The sequence below is a fragment of the Gekko japonicus genome, unplaced genomic scaffold (genome assembly GCF_001447785.1).
Source record: "Gekko japonicus isolate JY-2015 unplaced genomic scaffold, Gekko_japonicus_V1.1 scaffold291, whole genome shotgun sequence".
In the NCBI taxonomy this organism is placed as follows: domain Eukaryota; kingdom Metazoa; phylum Chordata; class Lepidosauria; order Squamata; family Gekkonidae; genus Gekko; species Gekko japonicus.
Window position 1 is genome coordinate 405,514 of NW_015175978.1, and position 17,234 is coordinate 422,747.

The 17,234-nt window shown below is 49.6% G+C and overlaps 1 protein-coding gene across 2 annotated transcripts in view; it reads left to right on the plus strand.

Annotated features, from left to right (window-relative positions):
* TM9SF4 (transmembrane 9 superfamily protein member 4) overlaps positions 1-2,746 on the plus strand; it is a 52,385-nt gene extending 49,639 nt beyond the window's left edge. For both annotated transcript variants that reach the window (XM_015426177.1, XM_015426178.1), the window contains exons 17-18: positions 986-1,075; positions 2,447-2,746. In XM_015426177.1, the coding sequence (XP_015281663.1) occupies positions 986-1,075; positions 2,447-2,596 (240 nt within the window). In that variant the 3' untranslated portion in view covers positions 2,597-2,746. The remainder of the gene's footprint in view (positions 1-985; positions 1,076-2,446) is intronic.
* The last annotated feature ends 14,488 nt before the right edge of the window (positions 2,747-17,234 follow it).

Genomic DNA, 17,234 nt, shown 5'->3' on the forward strand with positions numbered 1-17,234 from the left:
AATACAAGAAAAAAACCATGAACAAATAACAAGAAATATACTATGAATATTCATCACTTATTAAAGATACTAATATCCACGCACTCACAATTCCAAAGTCTAATACATAACACGTTCAGTCCATGGTAGTTTCTATTCTCACCCAATATATTTAAAGGAACAGAGTGCCTGTGTCGAAAAACGCGTCAGTTCATCGTTTTCAAGATATAGCGGTTAAGTCTTTCAAAGCAGTTTGTTGTTTTCAGAACAGAGCAGATGAGTCTTCCAGACAGTGCAGTTTCCCAGCCCGTGTGTTCAGACTGTAGGAAGGACGGTGTTCTACAGTTTTGCAGTCTCATGCACACACTTTGACTGGATGAGACTTCCCACCAGGGCTCTTTTTGTAGAAAAAGCCCAGCAGGAACTCATTAGCATAATAGGCCACACCTAACAACAGGAACTCATTAGCATATTAGGCCACACCCCTGACAGCACCGCTCATTGGCACATTAGGCCGCACCCCCATGTTACCAGAAGTGTGGTCATCCAGCCACACCCACCTTTTGCTTCTTATTCTGTTGACCTTGTTTGTTGTCAAAGCCCAGGGCCTTTTTTTGTAGCAGGAACTCCTTTGCATGTTAGGCCACACACCCCTAATGTAGCCAATCCTAATGAGTTTCTGCTGCTGGGTCTGGCCTGTTATGCTAATGAGTTCCTGCTGGGCGTGGCCGACTTGGGAGCCAGCCGGAACTCCGTTCCTGTGCGTTCCTGCCCCAAAATAGCCCTGCTTCCCACCACCGCCAATCCATTGCAATCACACGCCCGAGCGTTTGTATCGAGAGAGAACCGCATGTCTGCTCTCACGTTTTCCCAGATGTTTTCAGCCGGGACTGAGTGGGCGTGGCCAGCCGCATGACGGAGTTGGGCTCCAGCTTGACTAGGGTGTGTGTGTGTGTGTGGGAGCTTGTTGAAGCACTGCAGCACCTCTCTCTCCTCTCTTTGGCAGGATTACCGGTGGTGGTGGAGGACGTTCCTGGTCTCTGGAGGTTCTGCCTTCTACGTGCTGATTTATGCGATATTCTATTTCGTGAACAAGGTACTGGAAACCCCCCCTCCCCGGCCAGGTCCGAATCCTGCTTTCCCGAGGCTCCCTCCCTCACGGGGGAGCCATGGGGTTTTGGGGACACCGTGGCATTTTTGCTTATAGGGGAGATGGTTTTACTTTTAAACACGCTTTGTGTACCTAAACTTGGTAGATTTCTGCTGCCACCAGGAATTAAAAATTCCAAATCTCTCTCTCACTCTCTCTCTCTGCTGGTAGTATGACCCAGGGTCTGGACACTTCAGAGGACTATGTGGCCCTGAGGAAGAACTGTACTGATTGCTGGAATAAGCTTAAACAAAAATTGATTAAATTTAATAAAGAACAAAGCAGGTTTCTAGTTAATTTGAAATGTTACTGAAAAAAGGAACTTGTCAAGATAACTGGCAAAACTCGGCGTTACAAACAGTCACTTAGACTTCACTCTGACAGGCGTATCTCTCTCACACACACACGCACACACATATAGCGACACACGGGTCATCTCGTAGAAAAAGAGGTGCAGCAGCTCATTAGCATAACTCATTAGCAAAACTTATTTGCATATGCCACACCCCCTGACATCACTGGAAGTGTGTCAGAAGGCAACACCCACTGCTCAGGCTCCACTGGACTGTTTTGGATTGCTAGCTATGGGGGGGGGAACGTGCAGATCTGCCCTTGCAGAGGAGGGAGAGCTGGTACCTGAATAAAACTTGGTCTTAAAGATGCCACTGGACTGTTTTGGACCAGGGGGCTGGGGACTCTGCAGCTTACCTGGCTGCTTCTTGCTTTGACTGAGGGCTGCTGGGAGCAGGGGGCGGGGCTTGTTGCATGTGCCCGCCCCCCGGGGCTCTTTACTGCCAGAGCTCCGCTCCCGTACGCTCCTGCAGGAAATGACCCCTGGCCACACAGGCTAAGCTCTTTGTCTTGAGCACACAAAACATTTGTCTAACCGCACAGTTTATACACTATTTGTTTCTTTGCCATATGGACTCTCTCACAAAACTCTTGATAGTCACACAGACTCTCTTCAGAACTCTTCCATACTTTTCTGTCTCCAAACGCAGAATCCCTCATCGACACAGACACAGATTCCTCTCAGAACAGCTCCTCCCACACTCTCAGTCATCAGCCAATCACAGCACACTCATCTCCCCCTATCGCTCTCCTTACAGGACTGCAGTCAAACAACATTTAAAGACACACACACACACCAAAACATGGATTCATTACAGACACGTTTTGCAGTTTCTCCTGCAGGGGCGGGGAGGGAGAGGAGGCGTCCCGCCTGGCTCCCTGCTCGAGAGCCCTGGCTCTTTGACGAGGCGCAGCTCTTTGCCACGCCGGGCCTCACTCTTGTCTCTGTCTTCCTGCTCCTTCCAGCTGGACATCGTGGAGTTCATCCCTTCCTTGCTCTACTTCGGCTACACGGCCCTCATGGTGCTCTCCTTCTGGCTCCTGACGGGGACCATCGGCTTCTATGCAGCCTACCTGTTCGTCCGCAAGATCTACGCCGCCGTGAAAATAGACTGAAGGGCACCTCCGCTGGCCGCGCAGAGGAATACGCAGACGCCCTCCCCGCTTCCTCCTAGGAAGGGAGCGCAGAACTCTTTTCTCCCGGTTCTCCCGAGGAACTCAAATCCCGTGGGAGTGGGACGCCAGAAATAAAACGAAACGAAAAATAGTCGCAATTTTTTTTTTTTTTTTTTGGGGAATGTAATCTTGGCACCGTGCTCCTCGTTGGGGAGGGGGATGTAGATACTTTGCATTTTTAACTTTAGCCTGTTCCGGTTATATGGGATTTTTTAAAAAAAAAGTCGAGAAGCATCCCTCTGAACGGTGGACTCCCCCCCCCCCTTTGTCCAATTCATTTTCCACGCGAAACAAAAATGGCACGAGACTGCAGCGGAGACGGGTTTGAGAAACGGGCGTCGAGTTCGGGGCGAGTCGGTGGCTGCACAGAGCAGCCTCTCGCTGGATCCGCGCTCTGAAAAAGGTGGGCGAGGATGTGGCATTTGGAGACGTCTCTTTTCGGCACGCTCGTCCCGGCGGGTGTCTATTTCCGGTTTTACAAAGGTGCCATTTCAGAACTAGGGGACTGCAGGACTTACCAACAGAAAGCCTCTCCCACCTCCGTTGAAGCCAGGCCGCTGACGTGTCGGGGAATTCAGCGGGGACAGCTGTCGGCAAGCACCTCCAGGCAAGCGCGGCTGCGTTGAGTAAGGATTGAAGGAGAGAAAGGGGGAACCTCAGCATGTTGGAAACAGAAGGAGCCCTCGTCGAGTCTTGTCAAAAGGCCGCTCGGAACTCGGGTACCTCTTGGATGTGGGTGAGGTGAAGAGCTCCCGTCGAGACAACCTCCACGGCCGAAGTGCCAAGAAACCCCCAGCCCGGACTTTGGGAACCGCTGCTCTTGTACGCAAAAGAGGAAGGGAACTGAATGATGAGTGAGGAGCCCCGTTCCAAGAAGAGACGGACTTCCTCCTTGGTTTCCCACCAATCTTTTCCTCCAACCTCCACTGCCCCCACGGTCCTGGCCGGCACCGTAGTCTCCGCCCCAGCCCAGTTCTGCCCGCCCTCCTAGAAATCGGCACGTCTTGCTTTTCAGTGGGTTTGACCTTCGATCTCTGTGGAAACGAGATGCGTGGCCAGAGACCCACTTCCACCTTTTCCTCTTTCCGGGAAGTGGATACCGTTCAGCGGTGGTTCGCTGCCACTGTAAAGACGAATCCCTGCAAAATTTAAGAGCTCCTCAAGCACAAATAGACCTCTGTCCCTTTCCCTTGGCGCTGATGTCCTAAGCTGCCAGCCAGCCCGACCTCACTTTAGCTAGGAGATTAGTTTAAAGTGTCTTCCTTGATGGGAAAAGCCTCAAAAACAGGCGATCAGAGTTGCATTTCTTTCGATTTTTTTTTTTAAATAAAAACACACCAAATCTGTCACGATAATTCGAATCAGATTGTGGGGCGGTCTAACTCTTTAAGCCGCGACGGGACTCTTCCCCAATTCCCCTGCTCCAAAACTCAGCTCACGCCGTTACCCACTGGTGAAAAGCGTGGCTCAGTAAGGAATTCTTCTGCCTTACAAGCACGACTTTGTGGTGAAAGGGAGAGAGGATCAGTGGGGGTGGGTGGGAACGTGGTCTGAAGAAGGCCGTGGAAAGATCCCTTTGGTCGTTGGGGAGCACGCTGAAGCAGACAGGCCTTTCTGACCACGTGGTGAGATCTCCATGGATTTTTAAAAATATATATAAATATAAGAAAAATCACCTGCCCGAAGTTGACTGCGGATCAACATCTGCCTCCTTTCCCCACAGAGCATCTATGTCAGCCGGTCTCCAAGACCCCAGAGAAGAAGCAGGTCTCTTTGCTGCTGCCTCTTTACCCTCCCCCTGATCTTCAGTCACTCTGTTACCCATTATTCACAGACACACACCCTCTGCCAAGAATCGGCTTTGACAGGCGAGGTTGTGGGATTTGCTACTTCTGCAGTGGAACCCTGAACGAACTCCGGTTTGAATTGATTTCTAGGACCATGCAGATAATTTCCCCGTCTCCCCTAAACAGTGAATCCCCCCCCCCCAAAAAAAGCTGGATCTACTCTCTCCTCCCCCTTTACACTGTATCCCTTAGTATTTTTTAATGTATTGGTCGAGCCCAACTGTAAATAAATACGATATCGCCTGGTTGTCGGTCTTGATTCCGTTACTGAGCCAGCCAGTGCCCCGTCATGTCGAGGAGGCAGCCCCTCGGTAGCATCTTGCATCTGCCGGTTGTTTTGGAGCAAAAGCTGAGCTTTGGGGGGAGGGGAGGCTTTGCCCCCTGCTGGCAGAAGGAGCTCTCCATTATTCCCCCTCTTGCTCCAGGTTGCGATGAGGAAGGGCCGTGGCTCAGTGGTACAAATGTCAGAGAAGTAAATGTTGGATCAGGCCAGTGGCCCATCCAGTCCAACACAGTCACACAGGGGCCAAAAATACCAGGTGCCATCAGGAGGTCCATCAGCGGGGCCAGAACTCCAGAAGACCTCCCACTGTGGTACCCCCCCAAGTACCAAGAAGACAGAGCATCACTGCCCCAAACAGAACATATGGGAAGCCATGTTGGATAAGGCCAATGGCCCATCCTTGTCCAACACTCTGTGTCCCACAGTAGCCACAACCCAGGTGCTGCCAAGAGGTCCACCAACAGGGCCAGAACTCCAGAAGCCCTCCTGCTGTGGCACCCCAAGCACCAAGAAGACAGAACATCACTTGCCCCAGACTGAGAGTTCCTATCTATACCTTGTGTCTAATATCCACTCATAGAGCTTTGCTCCATAAGAGAAGCCAATGTTGGATCAGGCCAGTGGCCCATCCAGTCCAACACTCTGGGTCACACAGTGGCCAAAACCCAGGGGCCATCAGGAGGTCCGCCAGCCGGGCCAGGACTCCAGAAGCCCTCCCACTGTTGCCCCCCAAGCACCAAGAATACACAGCATCACTGCCCCAGACAGAGTGTTCCCTCTGTACCTTGTGGCTAAGAGCCACTGATGGACCTCTGCTCCAGATGTTGATCCAGTCCCCTCTTAAAGCCGTCTATGCTTGTAGCCGCCATGACTTCCTGTAGCAGTGAATTCCACGTGTGAATTACTCTGGGTTCTAAGCCCCCTGCTCATTAATTTCACGGTGTGCCCATGGGTTCTTGTGTTGTGAGAAAGGGAGAAAAGTCCTCCTTTTCCTCTACCTTCTCTGTTCCGTGCATAATTTTGTCAACATCACATCACCCCCTCAGCCGTCGTTTCTCCGAGCTAGAGTGCCCTAACCCCTGTAACCTTTCTTCATCGGGAAAGTGCTCCATCCCCTTTAGTTGCCCTTTCCTGTACCTTTTCCAAGGCTGTAATACCTATTTTTTGAGGTGAAGCAGCATGTAGAAGGTCGCCGTTTCAGTCCTTGGCATCTCCGGGTAAGAGAAGAGCAGGCAGTAGGTGGTGTGAAAGATCTTTCTCTGCCTGAGACCCCCTGGAGAACCACTGCCAGTCTGAGTAGGTGAGACTCGGTGGACCCCAACGGTCTAATTTAGTATCAGGCAACTTTAGGGGTTCCAAAGAACAAAAGGAAATCCTTTTTCCCTTGATGCCTGGGGCACCGCTCTCTCCCCCTGCCTTTGGGCTGGAGATGCATCATGCCCTTCCAGAGATGGGGGACCCATTCCTTTTGGGAGCCAGTTTGGTGTAGTGGTTAAGTGCGAGGACTCTGGGTGAACCAGGTTTGATTCCCCCCACTCGCAGCTGCTGGATGACCTTGGGCAAGCCATAGTCCTGACCGAAGCTGTTCTTGAAAAAGCCGTTTCTGTCAGAGCTCTCTCAGCCCCACCGACCTCACAGGGTGTCTGTTGTGGGTAGAGAGGTAAAATTTCCGGAAATTTTGAAGCTCAGAAAAAAACGTGTTTTTTCCCCGTTTTTTTCCGGGGGAAACGGAAATGTTTGGAAAAATTGAAAACAAGGCTACATTAGCACTTCTTTTTTCATTTCCAGATGGAAAGTCATTCTGTTCCTTTAGGAACATAAAATAGGACTATGGACATTTTTACTTGGCATGAAATTATCACAACTAGCATATGAAAAATAGAGTGTATCCAAACAATTATTACAAACAGAATACCCACCCACATGCAAAAAGAAAACTGAAAACTTTTTCTTTTTGTGTGACAATAGCACCTCCTAGAGGAAGAAATGCATCTTGTTCTTGCATTGGAGAGTTCAGTTGGTAACCTAGGACTTGCTTGTCCTCAGTGCACAGAAATTAGATCAATCTGATACCATACATATTTTTTAGAAATGATTTGGATTATTTGAACACCTTGTCCTAAAATATGTTATTCATCATGTTAAAATAAAATGCTCCATAATCTTTTTTTTTCTTTTCTCAATTTTTTGGGAAAAAACAAGGCTTCAGGAAAAAACGGGGGGAAACGTCCGCCGCCCCCCTCCCAAATTTTTCCAGTCTTTTTCTGGGCCTTCACATCTCTAATTATGGAGAGGGGGAAGGGAAAGGAGTTTGTCAGCCGCTCTGAGACTCCCGAGTGAAGGGCAAGGGGTATGAATCCAATCTTCTTTCTTCTCCTCCTACTGATGGAGCTGCCTTGGTAGAAGGCAGCCTGTTGGTCTGCCTAGACCTGTACCTAGGGCACCTTCACACACACTAAACAACGCACTTTCCGTCTGCTCAGCAACTGGATTTTACTGTGTGAAATGGCAAAATCCCACTTGCCAATGGTTGCTGAAGTGGATTGAGACTGCATTATGTAGCAGGTGTGGAAGCACCCTTCTGTTGTGGAATCTGGGAGGGGGGGTCCTCTGGTGCCCTACTGGAGTTGCCGGGGGTTGAGCCAGAGAACTTTGGGCTGCAGATGTTCATCTCTTGCTCTTGAGTGAGAACCTGTCCTCAGATAGCTGTTGCTGGCTGTGCACTCCTCCACTGTGCACTCCTCCACTTGACCTTGGGCAAGCCATAGTTCTCTCAGAGCTGTTCTTGAAAAAAGAGCCGTTTCTGTCAGAGCTCTCTCAGCCCCACCGACCTCACAGGGTGTCTGTTGTGGGTAGAGAGGTAAAATTTCCGGAAATTTTGAAGCTCAGAAAAAAACGTGTTTTTTCCCCGTTTTTTTCCGGGGGAAACGGAAATGTTTGGAAAAATTGAAAACAAGGCTACATTAGCACTTCTTTTTTCATTTCCAGATGGAAAGTCATTCTGTTCCTTTAGGAACATAAAATAGGACTATGGACATTTTTACTTGGCATGAAATTATCACAACTAGCATATGAAAAATAGAGTGTATCCAAACAATTATTACAAACAGAATACCCACCCACATGCAAAAAGAAAACTGAAAACTTTTTCTTTTTGTGTGACAATAGCACCTCCTAGAGGAAGAAATGCATCTTGTTCTTGCATTGGAGAGTTCAGTTGGTAACCTAGGACTTGCTTGTCCTCAGTGCACAGAAATTAGATCAATCTGATACCATACATATTTTTTAGAAATGATTTGGATTATTTGAACACCTTGTCCTAAAATATGTTATTCATCATGTTAAAATAAAATGCTCCATAATCTTTTTTTTTCTTTTCTCAATTTTTTGGGAAAAAACAAGGCTTCAGGAAAAAACGGGGGGAAACGTCCGCCGCCCCCCTCCCAAATTTTTCCAGTCTTTTTCTGGGCCTTCACATCTCTAATTATGGAGAGGGGGAAGGGAAAGGAGTTTGTCAGCCGCTCTGAGACTCCCGAGTGAAGGGCAAGGGGTATGAATCCAATCTTCTTTCTTCTCCTCCTACTGATGGAGCTGCCTTGGTAGAAGGCAGCCTGTTGGTCTGCCTAGACCTGTACCTAGGGCACCTTCACACACACTAAACAACGCACTTTCCGTCTGCTCAGCAACTGGATTTTACTGTGTGAAATGGCAAAATCCCACTTGCCAATGGTTGCTGAAGTGGATTGAGACTGCATTATGTAGCAGGTGTGGAAGCACCCTTCTGTTGTGGAATCTGGGAGGGGGGGTCCTCTGGTGCCCTACTGGAGTTGCCGGGGGTTGAGCCAGAGAACTTTGGGCTGCAGATGTTCATCTCTTGCTCTTGAGTGAGAACCTGTCCTCAGATAGCTGTTGCTGGCTGTGCACTCCTCCACTGTGCACTCCTCCACTTGACCTTGGGCAAGCCATAGTTCTCTCAGAGCTGTTCTTGAAAAAAGAGCCGTTTCTGTCAGAGCTCTCTCAGCCCCACCTGCCTCACAGGGTGTCTGTTGTGGGGAGGGGAAGGGAAAGGAGTTTGTGAGCCGCTCTGAGACTCTTTGGGGTAGTGAAGGGTGGGGTATAAATCCAGTCTCCTCTTCTTCTTAATCTTCCTGCTTCCTAGTTTGGTCTGATAAAAGAGCCCCTCTGGATAGGGATTAGGTGTTTGGGGTAGTGGTTAAGTGCACGGACTCTAATCTGGGAGAACCGGGTTTGATTTCCCACTCCTCCACTTGCACCTGCTGGATGACCTTGGGCAAGCCGTAGTTCTGTCAGAGCTCTCTCAGCCCCACCTGCCTCACAGGGTGTCTGCTGCGGGGAGGGGAAGGGAAAGGCGTTTGTAAGCTGCTCTAAGACACCTTTAGGTAGTGAAAGGCGGGGTATAAATCCAGTCTCCTTTTCATCAGGGAACCCTGACACATCCTCCCTTCTTCATCACATCGCCCCCCCACACGGAAGAAACTGGGGGTGGGGATTAATGCCCCAGAGTGCTTTAGAGTGCAACTTTTGCGCTCTCCTCTTTCACCCTAAGCAAGAGGCTTCTGGAATTCTGGCCCCACTGGTGGACCTCCTGATGGCCCCTGGGTTTTGGCCACTGTGTGACACAGAGTGTTGTTGGACGAGATGGGCCATTGGCCTGATCCATCATGGATTGTCTCATGTTCTTATGTCTGGGGCAGTGATGCTCTGTCTTCTTGTGCTTGGGGGACAAGAGTGGGAGGGCTTCTGGCGTTCTGGCCCCGGTTGGTGAACCTCCTGATGGCCGCTGGGTTTTGGCCACTGTGTGACACAGACCGGATGGCCTGATCCAACGTGGCTTCTCTTATGTTCTTAAGTACAACAGATGGAGTTGGGGCCTTACAGAGTCACCAGTTTCTCCTGCCCTTTGGAAGGACCCGCCACTAGTGCGCAAGTGTAGAGTTTATGCACACTAGCAGAAGAGCAGCAGGCTGGTAAGACTGGGTCACTTGCTGCTGGAGAGTATTTCTCCCTGGCTCTTTTCTCGCTCAACACACCTCCTGGTCTTTGGCTCGTGTTCTGTGTCGTTGGATCTCTCGGTCAGCGGACCATGAGGTTATCCCTCTGGCTATCCCCCTTCTTCTTCTGCAGAAAAGGGCAACTCGAATGATAAAGGGGTTGGAACACTTTCCCTATGAGGAAATGTTAAAGCGCTTGGGGCTCTTTAGCTTGGAGAAAAGACGACTGAGGGGTGACATGATTGAGGTTTATAAGATTATGCATGGGAAAGAGCAGGTAGAGAAAGAGGTACTTTTCTCCCTTTCTCACAATACAAGAACTCGTGGGCACTCCATGAAATTGCTGAGCGGTCAGGTTAGAATGGATAAGAGGAAGTCCTTCTTCACCCAAAGAGTGATTAACACTTGGAATTCACTGCCACAGGAAGTGGTGGCGGCAACAAGCATGGACGGCTTCAAAAGGGAATTAGATAAGCATATGGAGCAGAGGTCCATCAGTGGCTATTAGCCACAAGGTATAGATAGGGACTTTGGGGCAAGTGATGCTCTGTCATCTTGGTGCTGGGGGGGGGGGGCCAACAGTGGGAGGGCTTCTAATGTCCTGGCCCCGCTGGTGGACCTCCTGATGGCACTGGTATTTCTGGCCACTGTGTGATACGGAGTGTTGGACTGGATGGGCCTTTGGCCTGATCCAACATTGGCATCTCTTATGTTCTTATGTTCTTCTTTTTTTACTCTCGATTTATTGATCACTTTTTCCCACACACCTGTGGGCTGAGAGCGATTTACAGTTACTCATGACCTTTGGACTAACAATACTCATGGGGGATAGGGAAGACAACATACAGTATTTTTAATTACACACACATTGTAACTGGCTGGAGGATTCATCTGCGGGCTGGATCAGTCGTGTTCCGACAGCATGTATTCTTGTCGGCTGGCTGATGACGTCAGGGCTTCTTGATGCCGCGCTGCCACCACCTGGCCAACTCGCTCTACTGCAGGGATGCCGAAATAGATCTTTCGTCTTTTTTTTAACATAATTTTCATTCATTTTTATAAACAGCCAAGATTTACAAGGTAAGCATGAGCATAGTCAGCTCTCAATGGCTTCATACATTTCGTACAATTTGTCAGTATTATACAGTTTGAAAATTACCATAGATGCAGAGTGTTTATTACATCAAGTACTGTTTCTTTGGTAGATAGATGTACTCGTATGGGGTACCATATCCATACAGTGTTATTGTGACAGCCTCTAGATAGATTTTGTTTCAGAGTATCTGAGATTTTCTCCATTATATAAAGGTTCCATAGCTTTTTGTACCAGAGGTTTACATTTAGCCTACTCGTGGATTTCCATGTGGCTGCTAATGTGGTTTTGGCTGCAAATAGTAATAGATTCTTTTCCTTTGTGTATTAGATAGAGCATTTTCCTCTCTGAGATTTAAAAGCAGAGCTTCCGGGGATTTGTCTTTCTCGATTTTGGTTATGATCATTATTTCTTCTATTATTTTATCCTAGAAGGATGCTACCTCCATGCAATCGTACCAGCAATGTATGTAACTGCCTATTTCCTTACACCCCCTCCAGCTTTTTTGATCTTGCCGCGCCACAGAAGTCACACTCTGCAGCTAACACCTCCCAAGGGGAGTGGTGTGCCCACCCCCTTACAGGTGGTCCCCAATTTATCTACTTGCCGTAGTTTTCGAATCGCTGGGTAGACGATGAGCTAGGACAAGGCTTGGTTGCTCACACCAGCGCGGGGCTAGAACTGACAAAGCTTGGCAGTTCAGGGGAATTATCCCTTGCTCCTGTGACTGACACTGTGATGTTATGGCGTCTCATCATGTGCTTGTGGTTCAGGGTGGGGTCATGTCTTGCCGTCTGGGGTGAATAAAGGTAGACTGCAGGTGTGGCATCTGGCTTTCCCTGCCTTAGCAATGCTGCCTCCCTTTTACATAGTATGCTGGCCACAGAGGTTATAGGGCTGGGAGGCAAATGTTGGTACTCACCATGAGCTGGACAGGTGACCCTCAGTTTGGGCTTGCAGGCTGTTCTGATCTTCATCTCAAGCTCTTTCAAAATCTCCGCTCGCTGGTACTCCAAACACCACACGGACTGCATCACATCGGTACAACACCGTCTTACTGTTGGTTGGCCTGCACTTTCGTTATTTAGTGGCTCCGATCTAAAATGTGAGTCTAGCTTCTCCCCACCTTGGACAGTGGGGCACTGTGTTTATCCCTCAAGCCAGGAGTTATCCTAGAGTCATAGAGTTGAAAGGGGCCATACAGACCATTTAGTCCAGGGGTGTCGAACTCATTTGTTATGAGGGCCAGATCTGACATAAATGAGACCTTGTTGGGCCGGGCCGTGTGTGTCACAAAATGTAATGCCAGGTAGCGGAGATATAAACTTTATAAAGGACACAAACACAAAGGCTTAAAACATGAGCACTCTTGCAATATTTGTTTATTTAAGAGTTTCTGATAACGGACAGCTCTTGCTCTGAATTATTGCATCAAAATGTCTGTGCTGCTGCAATCTTGAGTATGCTGTTCAGGCGTGTATCTGTAAGCTGCAAACCTACAATGATGCAGCAGAACTGGAAGAAGCAGCAGAAGACAGCCAGTTCCACTGCGGGCCTGATAAAGCCTTCCGGGGGCCTGATCCGGCCCCCGAGCCACGTTTGACACCCCTGATCTAGTCCAACCCCCTGCCCAATGTAAAAACCCCCCCGGGGGGCCTGCCCCGGCCCCGGAGCCACGTTTGACACCCCTGATCTAGTCCAACCCCCTGCCCAATGCACGACCAGCCTAAAGCATCTCTGACAAATATTCATCAAGCCTCTTCATGAACGCTGTCAGTGAAGAGGAGCTCACCACCTCTCTAGGCAGCCGATTCCACCTTTGAACTACTTCGACTGTGAAAAAGTTTTTCCTGAGATCCAGCCGATACCTTCCTGCATGTACTTTAAACCTGTTGCTTCGGGTCCTCTCCTCTGCTGCCAACTGGAACAGCTCCTTGCCCTCCTCCAAGTGACAGCCTTTCAAATATTTAAAGAGAGCAATCCTGTCCCCCCCCCCAATCTCCTCCAAACTAAACATTCCCAGGGCCTTTAGCCTTTCCTCGCAGGGCTCGGCCTCCAGACACCTGATCATCCTCGTCGCTCTCTTCTGCACCCTCTCGATTTTGTCCACATTCTTGATTGCTTTTGGATGAACTCTGGCAAATTGCCGGCGACAATTTTTTGTTTTTGTTTTTTTTTCATCAAGTCCCGGCCAATTTACGGCAACCTTGTAGTTTTCAAGGCATGAGGTAAGCAGAGATGGTTCGCCATTGTCTTCCTCTGCAGGACAACCCTAGACTTCCTTGACGATCGCCCCTCCAAATAGTGACCAGGGCTGACCTTGCTTAGTTTCCGAGAGCTTACGAGATCGGGCTAGCCTGGGCCATCCAGGTCAGGGCTGAGACAAACAGAGGCGGTCTGCCAGGTGCCTGCTTCTGCGAGGCAGGCCTGGGCTTCCTTGCTGGGTTTCCCTCCAAATGCTGATATAAGAACATAAGAGAAGCCAGTGTTGGATCAGGCCAATGGCCCATCCAGTCCAACACTCTGTGTAACACAGTGGCCAAAAATACCAGTGCCACCAGGAGGTCCAGCAGTGGGGCCAGGACACCAGAAGCCCTCCCACTGTTGACCCCCCCCCCAAGCACCAAGAATACACAGCATCACTTGCCCCAGACCGAGAGTTCCTATCTATACCTTGTGGCTAATAGCCACTGATGGACCTCCTGATGGCCCCTGATATTTTTGGCCACTGTGAGACAGAGTGTTGGGCTGGATGGGCCATTGGCCTGATCCAACGTTGGCTTCTCTTATGTTCTTAAACTGATTTAATGCTGAATTTCTCTTTCCAGTTTCCCTTTTTTACCCCTGCTGGATCAGATCAGAGAGTCATATTGTTATTTATTTATTAATTTATTGATTTTGGCTTCTACCCCGCTCAAACCCCCCAAGGGGTCTCTGAGCGGCTTACAGTTACTCTATTATCCCTAACTATGGCCACAACTTAATTGGGGTGGGGACTGCCCTACCGGCACCCTGTAGATGGAGCTATTGTTCTTCTTGCTCATGATTCGGCCCCTTGGCCCATTGCTGGCACGGCTCCCTCCGGCTCTTCCTCCTTCTCCTTTTGCAACCCTCAGCGTCGGCTATGGTCGGTAGATCCATTCGGCGCCTGGTTCACATTGGCGTGGCTTCGGCTCTGTCCGTCATGGCTCCGCCCACGCCTCCGCCTCACGCTCTCCCTGCGTTTCCTGGTTCCGCCCTCCGCCGACGTCTGTTCCAAGATAACCTAAAGAAGGCCTGAACTTGGATGTTCTGTTTAGTTTTTCTACCCAGAAGCCATTCAGTAGCCTCTCCATGATGAACCTCTCCTTCGAAAGCCATCTAAACCCACACCACTGCAGCTTGATAACACTCAGGGCCACACAAGTGTTCCCCAGTAGTCTAATTGTCACCATCCTGTGACAGTCGTGAACATCAAAGTGATAGGGCGTGATTCTGGATTCGCTGGTGCACAACAAAAAGAGAGTCGTTTGGGGCGCACATACCAAAGGGGGCAGTTAACCCTAGCAGTCTCCCGTTCCCCAAAGAAACAGACGAGCTCATACTTCAAACATTTTTAATAAGCAATTTCCTTTAAAAAAACCCAACATACACACACACTTTCATTTTTGACTTAATTCTGTAAGAAAAGAAAAAAAAGAAAGAAAAACAGCTAACTGAACAGTGATGAACTGTACATTTCCTAATGGCACTTCAACTTTTACAGTTTTTAAAAACCTTGACTTGTAAGAAGTCCCAAAATACTCTGATATAAAGGAGGTTATCCGCTGTGTTTATAAAAAGTGCTAGATGTGTTAGAAGAGTCCTGCTTTGGGCCGAGAGGGACCACGGCCGCTCTGGCTAAGGAGAGGAAGACGAGGCCGGTGGGCTCCCCTGGGCCAAAGAAGTTATCCCCACCACCACCTTCTGGTAAGATGGACAGGGGAGGGGGGCTGGAGCCTTCGCTAAGGTCCCACTGCTGCTGTGCCAACCCTTCAGAGTAAAAGAGGGAGCACACGGTTCTGAGGCTGCTTGCACCCACCACTGGGGAGAATGGCAGGCACAGCAAGCTGCCCAACTGAGTGCCGTTCTTTCCACTGCTGAGGAACGGGCAGCTGCCTCAAGACACCTCCCTCAAAGGACAGAATGTTCCTAGAGTCTGCTCCAATCGCAGACTCCTGCCCAACGAAGGCAGATGCTATCCTGTTCTTTCCTGCCCCCCCAAGTGCAACGCCAACAACAGTGCCTGTGCCTGCGATTACGACTCCTGCAGAAGTGGCACACGCGCTGGGCTAAGCCCCGACCATAGTCCGAGCCTGTTCTGCTCAGGCCAAACCTGGTTCCGCTCTAGGACGAGGGGCCCACAGGCCGATGTGCCACACCCCCTACTCTGTCCCCTCCTTTCCCGCACCGCCACCTCCTGGCACCCTGCTTACTCTGTTCCCTTACAATCCTTTGCTTGCACATACGGGTGCAGCATCGCGAACGAAACACGACAGCCCCCAAAAAGCTGCCGGGTCGAGGAAGAGGGGTGGTTCTGAGGGGGCATCCGCCCACCCCCACTCTAAGGCAAAGCTTCATTCAGCTGAGCAGTAAAGTCTTGGTTAAAACAGCACGTAACATTCTTTAACAAAAAACACCCCACCGCTCCTAGATATTAAGACAACTAAAAAACAAAAAAACAAAATGCCACCCGGAGAATTAATCAGACTCCAATGAGAGGCAGAGGACTCCTCATTGACTCGGGGGTGGGGGTGGGTGGTGAGAAGGCGGCCATTAAGACCCAGAATTCCAATGTGTCGTAGTATGGGCAAGAGCCCCTCTTCCCACAAGCCTGTGCTTCCTCCCGCCCTGAAATACAAGGAAGGGGGGGGGAGCACACGGTGGCCAGCAGTAGCAGAGGGAAGTCGAATTTATTGGCACAAAAGTGAGACCGTTCATTGCTTGAATGCTCCAGAGGGAGATTCCTGATTTCTGTGCTGTCCGAAGGACCCGCTGTTGCTAGACAACACTCAAAAGGCTGCGGTCACACACACACACCAAACCACTTTCTATGCACTTTCCGACTGCCTTTTTGCCAGTCCACACAGTTAAAATCCAGTTGGAAAACGCACTGGAAGTGGATTATTTCGTGAGTGTGACTGCAGTCAAAGGGTCAGAAAAGCAGCATCAGAAGCTGACCCTGGGATATAATCTCCCCTCCCAACCCCATCCCTCCCGAGAAATCCCCACCCCTTCAATTGTGGTTTCTGCCATTCCGTTCAAACCTTGAGGGGTGGGGCTGGGTGGGATCTGACTGTTACTTTTCCTAAGACCATCCATGGGAGCGGCAAGCATATAGAAAGTATGTTGTCAAAACAATGGAAAATCAAATTGTGAACGGTGTGCTTTGCATGACCACTGTGACTGGCAGAGTCTCGTGTGTTATCTGCGGTACGCTAGCCCGAATCACCAGGTACCTTTGATTTTGGTAGCTTAGCATTTTTTTTACACCTGGGAGGCTCCACAGACCTACATTTCACCCTTTCCGATGGCTAAGTCTAACATACTGGTCTTTTAAAACTGAACTCTACTGGTTATATATTCAGATCGGGGGGGGGGGGGGCGGGGAGGATCGATCTTTGATATCCATTCCATAAAAGGCGCGTCCTGAACACACAGGGGTAGGGATCAGTGGAATTAATCCCTTGTCAGACTGTATTCCCATGTTTCAAGCAACTTATACTATTACTAAAGGAAAAACAAACACAAAAAAACAAAACAAAAGAGCTTACGATAGTGCCGACTGAAAGGAAGACAATGGTACCGGACGCTGGATGGGTTTTACTATTTACATTCAGAAGACTGCCAAAGAAGGATGACCGGAGTTCTTGTTGACCGATATGAGGGAGACTGTTCGGATGAGACGAGCTTGAAATAGCAAGGGAACTTGCATTTGCCAGCGATCGCCGAGGAAGAACAGGCATGCTGATGCGGTGATGATACAGCTCTGGCAAAACGTACCCGGCACGGAAAAAACCTTTTGCCTTCCATGCATCATTATAAAACACTAAAATGCCCGTGGGGGGGGGGGGGGAACAGGTGGCACCCACCCTCTGGAACTCTTGCTGGAGCAAGAACACCTTCACAGTGACCAACCATGCCCAAAAGTAATGTTTCAATCCGTGAGCTGTGAGGGCAGGGGAGTGAAGGGGTGATATTGGTACAGACGGATTTTTTGCAAAGAGGAAGTGGCGTCTCTTCGCGCCAGAGCTCCCCTTTGGCTTCATTCAGCTAGCAACAGATGCCCCGGTCACACAAACGCAAAGCACTTCGGTCAGCAGGA